Consider the following 18,173-nt stretch of genomic DNA (forward strand, 5'->3'; position numbering starts at 1 on the left):
CGAAACAATCTATTTTGAAATATATTTCAATTAAACAAAAATCATCCGATCAAACTGTTGCTGATGACCCTACACCCAGTCACGAAAGGACTCCCATTTCAAATGCCGCAAGACAAGGTACATGCCCAAAAGCGACGAATACCACAGGGGACTCAGGAACCGTGTGACAAACAAACAAATCAATCAATCAAATACACAAGTCATTGAGAATGACATAGTCCCCGCTATGATTGGCTTTTAAGGAATTATCACTACTCTGATCACGCAACAACACTTGTGAACCTAAATCAAACAGACTTAGATATGTTGTGTCTGCTTGTTGGACATGGAACATGCCTACAACAATAAAGGATTGGTCGGGTATGGGGGATTATATCACGATGAAAATGGATATGCACATGTATGTCATAGAACACTGTCCTAATACCAACTTTGAATGTGATCTGTTCAAGTATGTCTTAGTTATGGCTTTGGACATGGAAAATTCACAAACAAAATGGCTGCCAGGCAGCCATATTGGATCGTATCACGACGAAAATGGATATGCACATGTATGTCATAGAACACTGTGCTAATACTAACTTTGAATGAGATCTGTTCAAGCATGTCTGAGTTATGGCTTTGGACGTGAAAATTCACAAACAAAATGGCTGCCAGGCAGCCATATTGGATCGTATCATGACAACAATGAATATGCAGATGTATGTCATAGAACACTGTCCTAATACCAACTCTGAATGATATCTGTTAAAGCATGTCTGAGTTATGGCTTTTATGTACTGTAATTCATTTCATGTTGTCTACAATTGATTTTATGTATTCCTTGAATTAATTAAATGTGTTTTCGATTAATTTTATGTACCGGTCTTAATTTTATGTAGTCTTGAATTAATTTTATGTATTCCTGGAATTAATTTCATGTAGGCTAGAATTAATTTTATGTATGTGCCGAATTATTTTTATGTATGTGCCAAATTATTTTTATTTATGTCCCGAATTAATATTTTGTATGTCCCGAATTACTTTTATGTATGTGCTGAATTAATTTTGTGTATGTGTGGAATTACTTTTGCCCCAACAATCCTTTGCGCGAATTACTTTTGCCCCATATTCAAAATGGCGGATCGCAGTGGTGCTCATTCGAGAAAGGAATGAAGGAGGATTCTACCAATTTTTGCTCAATCTAAAATCAGTTGTTAGAGTTTTTCTGTCTCCCCTGAATTTAGGATCGACAGACAATATATATGTTCCTACAAAACCTCTGTATACTGATTAAATTGCCAAAATTGGTGAAAATTTGGCAGAAAATGTTATTTTCAGTTGTATTTAAATTGAACGAAAATAATTAATGACTCACTAATCCGATGACAACACAATAGTAAGTCCCACACTGGCAATGAAAGGGTTAAAAATATCTGAAGTCGTCGCCCCAATACCTTCTGAAAAATCAGTTTGTGTAATTATATATCATTATTTGACAGAACAACAAAAAATTATCACCCAATTTAAGCTCAAAATCAATTTTAAAAAAATACCCACAAGTTGGTCTTTTTGCCAACATGCTTACCCACAAAAGCAAATATGCAGTCGGAACTTTGAACTAACGTTGCGATAATCAGATCCTTACATATACTGCATTAAGTTCACTCAGCCATCTCCTTGTGTAAAACAGCACATTCATAGTCAAAATTGAGTGGAAATTTCTACGAACAGCACCTTTATTTACATTGTAAATGATTTTAGGAGAGACAGATTTTGCTTTGGCGATGTTGAAATTTGAATTTTACATTGAAAAACGAATGTAAATAATCCAATCGGAAAATCGCCGTATCATGCGTAACCTGTTTCCTTCCACTGACCTTTACACACTGAGCTAGTATAAATACATGTCATTATTGAGCTGTAACAAAAAGAAATAAACCAAAACAATCCATTATATAGCCAAAAATTACCCCTGAAATGTTTGAGTCCTGTACACCATGGAAGCAGGACACAGACGAGGGATGACCACGATCAACGCTACATGGGGCCCAGGTGAGAAATCAAAGACAAAAGGAAATCAAGAAAATATCGCGACATGAAAACACAAAGTGACGATTTCATGCAAGTTATCAGAGTTTTAATTTTCTTGGAGTTGATTTTCAAATAATTGGAACTTGTGAGTTCAAATTGATTGCACATGTACTTTAATGTTCGTGTGTTCATAGCTCAGTTTGCCATTCAATCCTAGGCTCTAATCAGTTTGTATACGACGTGTTACAAATGCTACGATCTTCTCCACTGCACTGTTAGTGGAGATGATCATAGTAATCGTAACATGTTGTATACGAACTAGCCTCACATGCTCATAACATTACATACGTATAGTGAATATGAATAGTGAATATGAATAGTGAATATGGCCAAACTTTATGGCAGAAGTATTTGGATGATAAGAAGGGTACACAAAATATTATTAAACAGAAACAAATTAAATGTAAAGTTCAACAGTGCATTAATGTTTCACCATCAGGTGGAAAATCCAGTAAGAAATATTGGCTGTTATTAAGAGGTACAAAAGAAAGATCATACACAACAGTAGTTCTCAATCAAGAATCAAACTTAGTGCCAGAAAAGGACAAAGTTAAGGATGTATTAACTGATTATTGGCAACATTTAGGTGAACGGAACCAGAATACCAACTTGACTCTAAATGATATTTACAGGGTAATCAATCAATAGTTCTGAGTCAATAGCAATAACAAGTGACACTATAAAAAACCTAATTTCAAACCTACAGAACAATAAGGCCCCTGATCCAGATTTTAATTTATTTACAGATCTAGAAATTATGCCAACAGATTGGGGGAAAATGTAATTATTCCACTACATAAAGGAGGCGACACAAGAAATCTTAATTATTACAGAGGTATTTCACTGAGTTCAGTTGTGGGTAAATTATACAATGAAATTATTGAACAAGAAGTAACAAGTTTTAATTGAATCAAGGAACACACTAGGTTTATGATAAATATTTTACTCAACACCCATACTATCTGTCTATTAATTTTTACAGATAATTTCCAATTGTAACCCTTGTATTTATCAAACAAATTAAATTTCACATGCTTTTTTTGACCAAAAACGAGTGTTTTATACCAATTTTCCCCAATTCCTTGGTCAAGTTACTGACCATACATTCATGTAAATTAAAATTAAATATTTCAAAATTATTGATATACTTGTAGATGAGACCATATCCCACCTGTTTTGGTGTAAAATGATCACTATCAAAACATTGTGTACAACTGTGTGCAACCTAAAAAGTCCTTGGCTTAGGGGGTAATTTGCATGGAAAGTCTTTGGCATCTTAAGGGAGTACTTTAAAAGACTTTATAATTTAGATGGATCACGATGGACTAAATGTGTCTTTAACCATCTCAATTCCATTAGTGAAGAATCTGAAAGAAATATGACAAGACTATCCTGGACTTGGCCAAAAACTGTAAATAATGTCTTAATAGACCTTAATATTGATAAAGACCAAATTCAAACTCTTTCAGATAATAAAATCAAACATATCATATTTAAAAATGATGAGCTCAAATGGAAAGAAACCATGACATAAAAATCTAGTCTTACCCATTACCATATTAAAATTTAAAACAACTTTAGAACCAGAAGAGTATCTTAAATCTTTCACTAATTTTAAAGTGTCACAATTGAAATTTAAGGTAAGATCATATTCTCTCGTTCTTGCATATGAAAAGAGAAAATGGGAAAATTATAATGATGATTGTACATGTCCTTGTTATGGAAAAGCTGATAAGACACTTGAACACTTCCTTTTTACATGTGAAAGCCATTCTACACATGGACAGATCTTAATGAAAGTAACAGAAGGACTATTACTCAACAATAAGGAGTTGAACTTATATCAAGATTTTAAACAAGGGAAAGAACTACTCTATTTATTTATAGGAGATAATACGAAACACTACAATGAGTTTATAAGTAAACAAATAGTATAGAATAGTTTAGACGTTAGATTTTCTGACAACTATCATTTAAAGCATACATTTTTATTTTTATTTTCGCTTACCTCACTTTGGTTTATCTTGTTGTTTGTTCCTGTATATTTTTTTTTTTACTCTTCTTTTTAGTAGTGTATGTATTTTTAATTTTTTCTTAATACTGCTCCTAACAATCTTAGTGAGCCCATGATACAAAAGGGATACAATAAATAAATAAATAAATACGTACCTGGGCCAATATTATGACTCTGATTTGTTTCCTTGTCCGACGCATATCATTCAAATATGGGTTCATAAATTGTACCGTAGGTTCTTCGGTTGCCTCATTTGTTACAGTAACTTCGCTAGACTGTCGTATACATTGCTGCTGTGCAATATCTGCAATTCCACGTTGCGATGTATGTCAGTTTCCAACTCTGTAGACTTCCAAGTAGTAATGTAAACAAAGCAATGTGGTTGTCTGCACATGCTCTGAAGGTTTTAACAAAGTTGAAGACTGTACTTTTAGTACCCATGTTCCATTGTGACAACCCGTCTTATTCTCATTCCAAGACAGCCCACAAAGATGGACTGCAGGGGTCGAAATAATGAAAACATTTCACTTGTCCACTGGGCAAGTAGGAAACAAAAAGTACTTGCCCAAATCAAAATGTGCTTGCCCATTCCAAATAGTGGGGTATTTTTTTGTGGCTTACAAATGCACTGTTGTGATTGATTGGTCTTTCTTTTGTTTATAGTCAAAAAATGTCACTTTGAAAGTTGCTGTGGGTACTGACAAGTTTTCTCCACAATAAACAGGAGTCCTAGATGATATTAATTTTCATGGCCTAATTAATATTCATACTATAGCATAGCATACAATTTTTTGTTCACCTGTAAAAAGTAGTTGTTAAAATAATCATAAGTTTTTCAGCACTTTCATAAGCTATCAAAATAAAAAATGAACATTTATTTCAACACATAAAATCTTTCTAAGTATTTCCTTTTGCACCATGTCAATATATTTTTTTTCCTTCCTCATCCACACCAACTATTTTTTTCCCAGTGGGAATCCTCCATGTTTGAAAGAATGTTGTCATGGTAACAACCCATAGTGACTTGTGGCAAATTCAAGTCCATCATGGTATAGAATTGAAGCTGGTGTGTGTGTGTGTGTGTGTGTGTGTGTGTGTGTGTGTGTGTGTGTGTGTTTGGGGGGGGGGGGACAGGTATGCTAATGTATTAGAATTCAACCCATTTTCCATTTTTATAGTTTGGTTACATAGTGGCTTTGATGCAGATTAAGATGAAGTGGATGAGATTAAGATGAAGTGGATCAGATTATTAAATGATCTCGATCAGATTAACATGAAGTGGATCAGATTAACATGATGTGGATCAGATTATTAAGCATGATGGGGATCAGATTATTAAATGATCTCGATCAGATTAACATGATGGGGATCAGATTAACATGATGTGGTTCAGATTAAAGTGAAGAGGATCAGAGTAACATGAAGTGGATCAGATTATCAAACCTGTGGATCAGATTAACATGATGTGGATCAGATAAAAGTGAAGAGGATCAGAGTAACAGGAAGTGGATCAGATTAACTTAATGTGGAGCAGATTATTAACCATGATGTGGATGAGATTAACATAGTGTGGATCAGATCAAGTTTACATGATCGAGATCAGTTTAATTCCACTTTTTATCAAATCTGGACTATTTGTACCTTCCTCAAACACACACATTGACATACACACATAAGTATACACACGCTGACTTCTCGTCAACTTATAAATCTATGCATTCAGCTGTCACTTACCCTAAGTCTATCTCCAGATGTGCCAGCTTGCATACATCTTTCGCTACCAGCTAAATCAATAAGATTGATTCGACTTGTTGTACTGTGTTCATGAGGATCGTCCTCTATCATTTCAGTCTGAAGGATAAACAGTCACATTTGTAATTTAGATTTTTGGAATTGGCTCACATCTGTAACTTGCAATCAGCATTATCAACTTGGGAATTGGCTCACATCTGTAACTTGCAATCAGCATTATCAACTTGGGAATTGGCTCACATCTGTAACTTGCAATCAGCATTATCAACTTGGGAATTGGCTCACATCTGTAACTTACAATCAGCAATATCAACTTAGGAATTGGCTCACATCTGTAACTTACAATCAGCAATATCAACTTGGGAATTGGCTCACATCTATAACTTACAATCAGCAATATCAACTTGGGAATTGGCTCACATCTAACTTACAATCAGCAATATCAACTTGGGAATTGGCTCACATCTATAACTTATAATCAGCAATATCAACTTGGGAATTGGCTCACATCTATAACTTACAATCAGCAATATCAACTTGGGAATTGGCTCACATCTGTAACTTATAATCAGCAATATCAACTTGGGAATTGGCTCACATCTATAACTTACAATCAGCAATATCAACTTGGGAATTGGCTCACATCTATAACTTATAATCAGCAATATCAACTTGGGAATTGGCTCACATCTGTAACTTATAATCAGCAATATCAACTTGGGAATTGGCTCACGTCTATAACTTATAATCAGCAATATCAACTTGGGAATTGGCTCACATCTATAACTTACAATCAGCAATATCACCTTGGGAATTGAAATGACAGTCAATATCAACTTGGGAATTGAAATGACAGTTCATATCACCTTGGGAATTGAAATGACAGTTGATATCACCTTGGGAATTGAAATGACAGTTGATATCACCTTGGGAATTGAAATGACAGTTGATATCAACTTGGGAATTGAAATGACAGTTGATATCAACTTGGGAATTGAAATGACAGTTGATATCAACTTGGGAATTGAAATGACAGTTGATATCACCTTGGGAATTGAAATGACAGTTGATATCACCTTGGGAATTGAAATGACAGTTGATATCACCTTGGGAATTGAAATGACAGTTGATATCAACTTGGGAATTGAAATGACAGTTGATATCAACTTGGGAATTGAAATGACAGTTGATATCAACTTGGGAATTGAAATGACAGTTGATATCACCTTGGGAATTGAAATGACAGTCAATATCAACTTGGGAATTGAAGTGACAGTTGATATCACCTTGGGAATTGAAATGACAATCAATATCACCTTGGGAATTGAAATGACAGTTGATATCAACTTGGGAATTGAAATGACAGTCAATATCACCTTGGGAATTGAAATGACAGTTGATATCAACTTGGGAATTGAAATGACAGTCAATATCAACTTGGGAATTGAAAGGACAATCAATATCAACTTGGGAATTGAAATGACAGTTGATATCAACTTGGGAATTGAAATTACAGTCAATATCAACTTGGGAATTGAAATGACAGTTGATATCACCTTGGGAATTGAAATGACAGTCAATATCAACTTGGGAATTGAAATGACAGTTGATATCAACTTGGGAATTGAAATGACAGTCAATATCAACTTGGGAATTGAAATGACAGTCAATATCAACTTGGGAATTGAAATGACAGTTGATATCAACTTGGGAATTGAAATGACAGTTGATATCAACTTGGGAATTGAAATGACAGTTGATATCACCTTGGGAATTGAAATGACAGTCGATATCACCTTGGGAATTGAAATGACAGTTGATATCAACTTGGGAATTGAAATGACAGTTGATATCAACTTGGGAATTGAAATGACAGTTGATATCAACTTGGGAATTGAAATGACAGTTGATATCAACTTGGGAATTGAAATGACAGTTGATATCAACTTGGGAATTGAAATGACAGTCAATATCAACTTGGGAATTGAAATGACAGTTGATATCACCTTGGGAATCGAAATGATAGTCGATATCAACTTGGGAATCGAAATGACAGTCGATATCAACTTGGGAATTGAAATGACAGTCGATATCACCTTGGGAATTGAAATGACAGTTGATATCAACTTGGGAATTGAAATGACAGTTGATATCAACTTGGGAATTGAAATGACCGTTGATATCAACTTGGGAATTGAAATGACAGTTGATATCAACTTGGGAATTGAAATGACAGTTGATATCAACTTGGGAATTGAAATGACAGTTGATATCAACTTGGGAATTGAAATGACAGTTGATATCAACTTGGGAATTGAAATGACAGTTGATATCAACTTGTGAATTGAAATGACAGTTGATATCAACTTGGGAATTGAAATGACAGTTGATATCAACTTGGGAATTGAAATGACAGTCAATATCAACTTGGGAATTGAAATGACAGTTGATATCAACTTGGGAATTGAAATGACAGTTGATATCAACTTGGGAATTGAAGGATGAGATGCAGGTTCGTTGGCTCACTTGTCCTTCATAATATTTCACAATAAAGACAAGATAAATACACTATGTGTTTCATGTATTATGTTGAGTCTATATTTCAAGTTATGGTTTCTGTGGTAAATTTTTACATTTTCAAGCATATTACTGATTTTTACCCAAAAACAGCCAAACCCAAAAATATTTAACAGTCAAATAGAGTCATTTTTTCAACTGCAAATGAAACTTGAGAACATAAACTAAAAAAGGTTCCCTGGGTTTGCTTAGTTTTTTTCTCAATGTCTTGTAATAATCATCTAAAGTTGTATTTTTGTAATTTTTGCATAAATTAGGATATTTCACACTTGTCGACGAGATATCTCTCCGTTCCCTCAAAATTTTCACTATCCGGAGGAACATTTTTTCGGAATAGTGTCTCCAAGAAGTGTCTACAAATTTGAGACACTTGGGATGATCCGACGCCAAGCTAAATAGTTTTGAAGTTCGTAACATGTACTAAATAAAGAACTGAGAAAATGGCAAATTTGCATAATTAGATCCTTTCCGCTCTACAAAATCTCTCAAATTCGACAGACACTTCAACAGCTGTTCCCTGTGACTTGCAATCCCTTTGTTTACATTACCATCTGGTTGTGTAAAGCTCCTTTGCTGCAGACACGGAGAAAATGTGATATTTTGGGAGGGCCATGGAACGTGGTGAGAGAAGATACACAGTCAACAGATAGTTCACGTATTTGTTTCCCCGCAATAAAGGTGTCGCCTCATTAATTAGTCATCAATGGGGTGGAGACTTTAGATAATCTTTTAATTGGTATGCATATCTTTCTCCATATGGGTTCAGACTAAAATAATTCCCTGTAGTGGTCTGACTTGAATATGGGCTACATTCTGATTCCTGAAATTAAATTTCCACATCACGACACCGTACGACATCGGGAATATTATACAAATTGTAGGGAGTGTTACAAAACTACGATTTAAATAATGGTACTTGACGAAACTCACGTCAACAGTTTTTCTTCCACTCTAGAACAGTCTGTGAATGACATTTTATGATACTCGGAGTCGTAGTAGACATTACCTCATTTATTTAAACTACTTGTACCTTCAAAATCTCCGTTTTATAACTTTAATAGCCTTGAGGATTGCTCGATGCCAAATTCTTGATGGGCTTGCCATTTACGTTTACACGCAAATAAACAATGCTACGACTACACTACAGTACATGTGACTCGGTGTCTCGAAAGTTCATGAAGAGATTGAGCCGTGATAAGCCGACCGTTAGAGTGTGGGTGCCACAATTTATATGACCTTAACCCTAATAATATAATATAGTATGTGAAGAGGACGTTGTCAAAATCCACCAACGCGAAAGTTCAAAGCTAGTCTACGGCCACGTTGTGTGAAACTTACAGAAATGTAATACCCGGAAATTGCCAATGCAATGTCACGCATCTGACGTGAACTCTCAAGTCTCGAAGATAGCATGGTTCATTTTCAATGCTCCAACGTGTTTATTAAATCATTTTATTTATGTAAACATCAATTTTTTCGATCGGCTAAAACAATTAGCCTGCAATACTGTTAGATATTCGAGATTTGTATGTTTTTTTACATGCATGGTACTTGAAAACCGTCATCTAATTCATCGCTGTCGCGCCGGGTACAAGGCTGTAGGCCGCTGTACAGTACAGTAACGTTTTAGCCGATGCACTGGTCAAAATCAACGTGCATAAGTCCGGATTGAAATTGGCGATTTACATTCAAGGAGGTATTTTTTACTTTTTATTGGTTATAACCAAATTTACCGAGTTTGATTGGTTTTGTACAAGAATACAGCTGAGATGGACATCATGTCACGTCAGTGACTGCACAGAGGCCTACTAGCTATGTCTCATTTGCATATGTAAAGACACTCTTCTGTAATCAACGTTCCTGTCAATCTTCTTTCCGTATGCAAATCTTTGTACATAAACATTAAGGAATGAAACTATATAAAACACACATAGCATTAGAGTTCATGTCATTTTTTTTCATTTCAAATTTATTAGTGGAAAAAATAAACGATTTTCAAAAAATCTTTTAACCAAATGATGGAAAATACCATGAAGCTTCATAATGAGCAAAAAAAAAAGAGGCCAAAATTCACCAACGAACCTGCATCTCATCCTGAAATGAGTCAATATCAACTTGGGAATTGAAATGACAGTAGATATCAACTTGGGAATTGAAATTACAATCAATATCAACTTGGGAATTGAAATGACAGTCAATATCAACTTGGGAATTGAAATGACAGTTGATATCAACTTGGGAATTGAAATGACAGTAGATATCACCTTGGGAATTGAAATGACAGTCAATATCAACTTGGGAATTGAAATGACAGTCAATATCAACTTGGGAATTGAAATGACAGTAGATATCAACTTGGGAATTGAAATGACAGTTGATATCAACTTGGGAATTGAAATGACAGTTGATATCAACTTGGGAATTGAAATGACAGTAGATATCACCTTGGGAATTGAAATGACAGTCAATATCAACTTGGGAATTGAAATGACAGTCAATATCAACTTGGGAATTGAAATGACAGTAGATATCAACTTGGGAATTGAAATGACAGTTGATATCAACTTGGGAATTGAAATGACAGTTGATATCAACTTGGGAATTGAAATGACAGTTGATATCACCTTGGGAATTGAAATGACAGTTGATATCACCTTGGGAATTGAAATGACAGTTGGTATCAACTTGGGAATTGAAATGACAGTTGATACAACTTGGGAATTGAAAGGACAGTTGATATCAACTTGGGAATTGAAATTACAATCAATATCAACTTGGGAATTGAAATGACAGTTGATATCAACTTGGGAATTGAAATGACAGTCAATATCAACTTGGGAATTGAAATTACAATCAATATCAACTTGGGAATTGAAATGACAGTTGATATCAACTTGGGAATTGAAATGACAGTCAATATCAACTTGGGAATTGAAATTACAATCAATATCAACTTGGGAATTGAAATGACAGTAGATATCAACTTGGGAATTGAAATGACAGTTGATATCAACTTGGAAATTAAAATGACAGTAGATATCAACTTGGGAATTGAAATGACAGTTTTGACATGAATCCTATCCTTAACCCATAGATATTGCATTCCAACAATGTGTCTAAAACCAAAAACTTACAGTTTTGACATGAATCCTATCCCTAACCCATATATATTGTATGCATCAGCTAGGATATTTGCTTCTCCAATCCTTACCAACTTCACTTAATTCAAATTATCAAAAGATATTGAACTTGTTAGGGAAGGCCTTGACTTGAGTAATGTTTACTTAGGAATTCAAATTCAAGTGTCTGAACGCATACCACATTTACAGTAATGGGAAAAAAGGCAGGGCTAAGATTGATGCAAGAATCTGTAGTATAAAGTCCCTATGATCTTGATTTTTCTTACCTTTTTCTGTGTAAGTACAATGGTAAAAACTGAATGAGATCTGCTTGACTTGTCATTCATACCAGTTGCTGCCGTGGCTCTTTGCTTGTTACCCAGTGTCAACCAGCCAGTGATGTCATCATATGACTTGGCAATAAATCTGCAAACAGATTATTACACAATTTAGTTTGGACAACAATTACACTATTCATCTCAACATTCATATTTGTAATATAATTCAGTTTCAATAGAGAGTGAGAAATAAGTCAGTGAGTTACATTTATAACTGTACTATTAATTTCACACATTCACAGTCAATTAAATGGTGTACGAATTTTAATATGTTAATGAGATTTCCCTTCAAATCAGAGCTGCCATTAGTGCACTGCAGTGACCATTGGAGAGCCTGACATGGTTTTTTTTTCGCTCAAGAAATAGAGGATTTTATCAGTCGTTACAGCATTTTAGGTTATCGACTGTCGCTTTTACCTCCTGTAAGGGTACGGGAGGGGAGGTATTAAAATACAAATGTCTGTCTGTGTGTCTGTCTGTGTCTGTCTGTCTGTCTGTGTGTCTGTGTCATCATTTTCTAAAATTCGGCTGGCTCAATTTTAATGAAATTTGGAATATACATTTGTATAATCTTTAGGGTAATAGCTAGACCTGATTAGGTTTTCAGCCAGATTGGTTAATGTTTAATTAGAGAAATTTGCATATTAATGAAATCAAATAATTAAGCAATATCTTAAGACTGCATACTTCAAATTCAATATAATTTAGTATATTCGTTATCACAACATACATTTGTCCTATAAATTTAATGATGTACCTTAGAGCGTTAACGAATAATTTGCATAATTAATTATTTTTGGTAATTACGCTATATCTTAAGAATACATACTTCATATTCAACATAATTTAGTACATACGTTAACCATAAGAAAACACATGTCCTATAAAGTTAGTTGATGTACCTTACAGTGTTAATGAATAATTTGCATAATTAATGATTTTTGGTAATTAGGCTATATCTTAAGAATACATACTTCAATTCCAATATAATTCAGTACACACGTTAACCATAACAATCACATATGTCCTGTAAAGCTTGTTGGTGTACCTTTCAGTGTTAATGAATAATTTGCATAATTAATGATTTTCAGTAATTAGGCTATATCTTAAGACTGCATACTTCAATTTCTATACAAATTAGTACATAATGTTAACCACAACAAAGCAGGTACGTCCTATAAAATTTGGTGCTATAGCATACAATTTTAATGAAAAAATTTGCATAATTAATGATTATAGGTAACTAGGTTGTATTTTAAAAATGCAAGCTTCAAATTTCGTATAATATGATACATATATCAACCATAATAATATGCACCTGTCCTATGAAGTTTTTTGCTACAACTTTTACCTTTTAATGAGTATTTTGAATAATGAACGATATTCAGTAATTAAGCAGTATCATGCACTCTTCAAATTCCATATAATTTGGCACATACATTAACTTAAGAAAGCACGCTTGTCCAAAAATAAAGCCTGTTACCATAGTTTTTTTTATTTTCATGAGTTATTTGCATAATTAGTGATTCCCTTACGGGAGGCATTCAGTTTAAATCTGGTTATGAAGGTGGGTATGTTGTTATGTAAAATTTGAACATGAATAGAGTGTTTTAGTGACTTTTACATGATCTGTTCCATGTGTGCTAACTCCATTTTTGGTGAATTGACATCTGTACGAATTACAGAATCATGGCCACTATGTTTTAAAATTAGAATTTTTTGCCCATTTACATCATATGTTTATTGTTTTTGTTTGATTTTGGTCATTTCAAGGCATAATTCCATGAAAAACGGCCAATACAAATCACTATATAATCACTTGCAATAATCAATATGGCCGTCAACCTCGCGTATATTACACTGAGCTACTGACATATTTTTCGGAGAAAAAAAAAGCTAGATTTTTGCACAGAATCTCATGTAATCAACATCTTATTTTTTGTAAATTTACAAGCAATACCAACAACCAAGAATTATATTTTAAAACACATTCACAGATCTAGTTACATTTATAACTGTAGTATTAGTTTCACACATTCAGATATCTAGTTACATTTATAACTGTAGTATTAGTTTCACACATTCAGAGATCTAGTTACATTTATAACTGTAGTATTACTTTCACACATTCAGAGATCTAGTTACATTTATAACTGTAGTATTAGTTTCACACATTCAGAGATCTAGTTACATTTATAACTGTAGTATTAGTTTCACACATTCACAGATCTAGTTACATTTATAACTGTAGCATTAGTTTCACACATTCACAGATCTAGTTACATTTATAACTGTAGTATTAGTTTCACACATTCAGATATCTAGTTACATTTATAACTGTAGTATTAGTTTCACACATTCAGAGACCTGGTTACATTTATAACTGTAGTATTAGTTTCATATATTCAGAGATCTAGTTACATTTATAACTGTAGTATTACTTTCACACATTCACAGATCTAGTTACATTTATAACTGTAGTATTAGTTTCACACATTCAGAGATCTAGTTACATTTATAACTGTAGTATTAGTTTCACACATTCACAGATCTAGTTACATTTATAACTGTAGTATTAGTTTCATATATTCAGAGATCTAGTTACATTTATAACTGTAGTATTAGTTTCACACATTCAGATATCTAGTTACATTTATAACTGTAGTATTAGTTTCACACATTCACAGAGCTAGTTACATTTATAACTGTAGTATTAGTTTCACACATTCAGAGATCTCGTTACATTTATAACTGTAGTATTAGTTTCACACATTCACAGAGCTAGTTACATTTATAACTGTAGTATTAGTTTCATATATTCAGAGATCTAGTTACATTTATAACTGTAGTATTACTTTCACACATTCAGAGATCTAGTTACATTTATAACTGTAGTATTAGTTTCACACATTCAGAGATCTAGTTACATTTATAACTGTAGTATTAGTTTCACACATTCACAGATCTAGTTACATTTATAACTGTAGCATTAGTTTCACACATTCACAGATCTAGTTACATTTATAACTGTAGTATTAGTTTCACACATTCAGATATCTAGTTACATTTATAACTGTAGTATTAGTTTCATACATTCAGAGATCTAGTTACATTTATAACTGTAGTATTAGTTTCATACATTTAGAGATCTAGTTACATTTATAACTGTAGTATTAGTTTCATACATTCAGAGATCTAGTTACATTTATAACTGTAGTATTAGTTTCACACATTCACAGATCTAGTTACATTTATAACTGTAGTATTAGTTTCATATATTCAGAGATCTAGTTACATTTATAACTGTAGTATTAGTTTTACACATTCAGAGATCTAGTTACATTTATAACTGTAGTATTAGTTTCATACATTCAGAGATCTAGTTACATTTATAACTGTAGTATTAATTTCACACATTCACAGATCTAGTTACATTTATAACCGTAGTATTAGTTTCATACATTCAGAGATCTAGTTACATTTATAACTGTAGTATTAGTTTCACACATTTTGTTGATGTAAGCCACCACTGTTGTGTTGACGGTATTGACTAGTACATTGTAGTGTGACACCAGGTATTCGAACCGGTGAAGAGCTAGAACAGCTTCTTGAAATTCTAACCAGTTGATGTGATGGAGGCTGGTTGATTGATCCCAAGTACCTGAAGTCCAGTCGTGGTCCATATGGGCTCCCTATCCCACCTTGAATGTATCAGTAACCAGATTTAAACTGAACGCCTCCCGTAAGGGAATCACTAATTATGCAAATTACTCATTAAAGGTAAAAGTTGTATCAACAAAGTTCATAGGACAGGTGCGTATTATTATGGTTGATATATGAAATTTGAAGCTTGAATTTTTAAGATACAGCCTAGTTACCTAAAATCGTTAATGATGCAAATTTTGCTCTTAAACTGTAAGCTATATCAACAAATTTTATAGGACGTACCTGCTTTGTTATGGTTAACATTATGTACTAAATGATGTTGAAATTCAAGTATGCATTCTTAAGATACATCCTAATTACTAAAAATAGTTGTTAATTCAATTCAATTCAATTCAATTCAATAACTTTATTATCCGTATATGAATGCGGAAATTTGTCTTTCGGCTCAAAACACAATTTACAAACAATTTACACAAGTACAATATATACATATACATATACATACAGTGAGTTTAAAATGACTTTACAGTGAGTTTAAAATAGACACAGCTGTTGGAACGAACGATTTTTTAAAAAGGTTTTTCCTTACAAGAGGCATTCTGTAACGGCGACCAGATGGGAGCTTAGTGAAAGAATTATGTAAGGGATGCATATAATCATTGACTATTTTCTGGGCTTTCCTATTAACTGCCGTATGATAATGACATGCCAGTGTTGTTTGACGACAGCCAATGATCTTCTCTGCTGTGTTTACAATACGACAAAGTTTACTCTTGTTTTTAACCGTGAGATTACCATACCAGAGGATTATATTGAAAGTCAAAACACTTTCAATAATAGACCTATATACTAATTGCAGCACGTTCTGACTGACATCGAATGACTTTAATTTCCTAAGGAGATATAGTCTCTGTTGAGCTTTTTTCGCAATATAGTCTGTGTTTTCGGCAAAGGAGAGCTTGCCATCGAGAATTGACCCAAGGTATTTGAAACTAGTGACAACTTCAACACTATAAGGTATATCAACAAACTTTACGGTATTTACGGTATACAGTATGGACTTTGTTATGTTTAATATATGTAGTAAACAAGTCATTGAGAATGACATAGTCCCCGCTATGATTGGGTTTTAAGGAATTATCACTACTCTGATCACGCAACAACACTTGTGAACTTAAATCAAACAGACTTAGATATGTTGTGTCTGCTTGTTGGAAATGGAACATGCCTACAAAAATAAAGGATGGGTCGGGTATGGGGGATCGTATCACGACGAAAATGGATATGCACATGTATGTCATAGAACACTGTCCCAATACTAACTTTGAATAAGATCTGTTCAAGCATGTCTGAGTTATGGCTTTGCACATGGAAAATTCACAAACAAAATGGCTGCTAGGCGGTCATATTGGATTGTATCATGACAACAAATGGATATGCACATGTATGTCATAGAACACTGTCCTAATACCAACTTTGAATGAGATCTGTTCAAGCATGTCTGAGTTATGGCTTTAGACAGGGAAAATTTGCAAACAAAATGGCTGCTAGGCGGCCATATTGGATTGTATCACGATGAAAATGGATATGCACATGTATGTCATAGAACACTGTCCTAATACCAACTTTGAAAGAGATCTGTTCAAGCATGTCTGAGTTATGGCTTTAGACAGGGAAAATTTGCAAACAAAATGGCTGCTAGGCGGCCATATTGGATCGTATCAAGAAACAAATTGACGTGCATATGTATGCCATTGTCTGTTGCCCCTGTACCAAGCTTGAAAAAAAACAGGCCAGACATCTCCAAGATATGGCTGCTGACGGACAGACGGACGGACGCACGCACGCACGCACGGACAGACGGAACCCAATCCATAAGTCCCCGTCCCGGACTTCGTCCGGCGGGCACTAATTATATTATGATATGGTCAACGTATGGATGGAATTGTATTGAAATTGAAGTATGCAGAGCCTAATTACCGAAAATCATTAATTATGCAAATTATTCATTAACACTGTAAGGTACATTAACTAACTTTATAGAACATATGCAATTTGTTATAGTTAACGTATGTACTGAATTATATTGAAATTGAAGTATGGTTTCTTAAGATATAGCCTAATTACCAAAAATAATTAATTATGCAAATTATTCCTTCACACTGTAAGGTACATCAACAAATTGTATAGGACAAATGGACTTTGTTATGTTTAATGAATATACTAAATTATATTGAAATTGAAGTATACAGTCTTAAGATATTGCTTTAGTTGATTTCATTGATATGCAAATTTCTCTAATTAACATGAACAGATCTCGCTCAAAAACTATTCAGGTCTAGCCATTACCCCAAACATTGTGTGTACCAAATTTCAGCATAATTGAGCCAGTCTTTAAGAAAATGATGACACAGACAGACAGACAGACAGTCAGACAGACACACAGAGGCGGACATATGACAGACAGACAGACATCCCAATTTTAATAGAAGGTAAAAAGGGATACAAAGGGTGAAAAATGGCATTTTTTGTGTATTTTTAGCATTTTTACAGCACCTCTTTTGCCTGGATCGGCTGGCATATTTGTCATTCTGTCATTCTTGTAAGGCCCTCTAGTAAATGTTTAGATTATCA

The 18,173-nt window shown here is 33.8% G+C and overlaps 1 protein-coding gene across 1 annotated transcript in view; it reads right to left on the reverse strand.

Moving 5' to 3' along the window:
* The window catches only part of LOC144440766 (kinesin-like protein KIF14), a 152,694-nt gene that overhangs the window by 118,663 nt on the left and 15,858 nt on the right, over positions 1-18,173 (reverse strand). The window contains 2 exon segments of the mRNA XM_078130145.1: positions 5,822-5,938; positions 11,823-11,961. Coding sequence (XP_077986271.1) covers positions 5,822-5,938; positions 11,823-11,961 — 256 coding nt within the window.

The sequence above is a fragment of the Glandiceps talaboti genome, chromosome 10 (genome assembly GCF_964340395.1).
Source record: "Glandiceps talaboti chromosome 10, keGlaTala1.1, whole genome shotgun sequence".
Taxonomy (NCBI): Eukaryota; Metazoa; Hemichordata; class Enteropneusta; family Spengelidae; genus Glandiceps; species Glandiceps talaboti.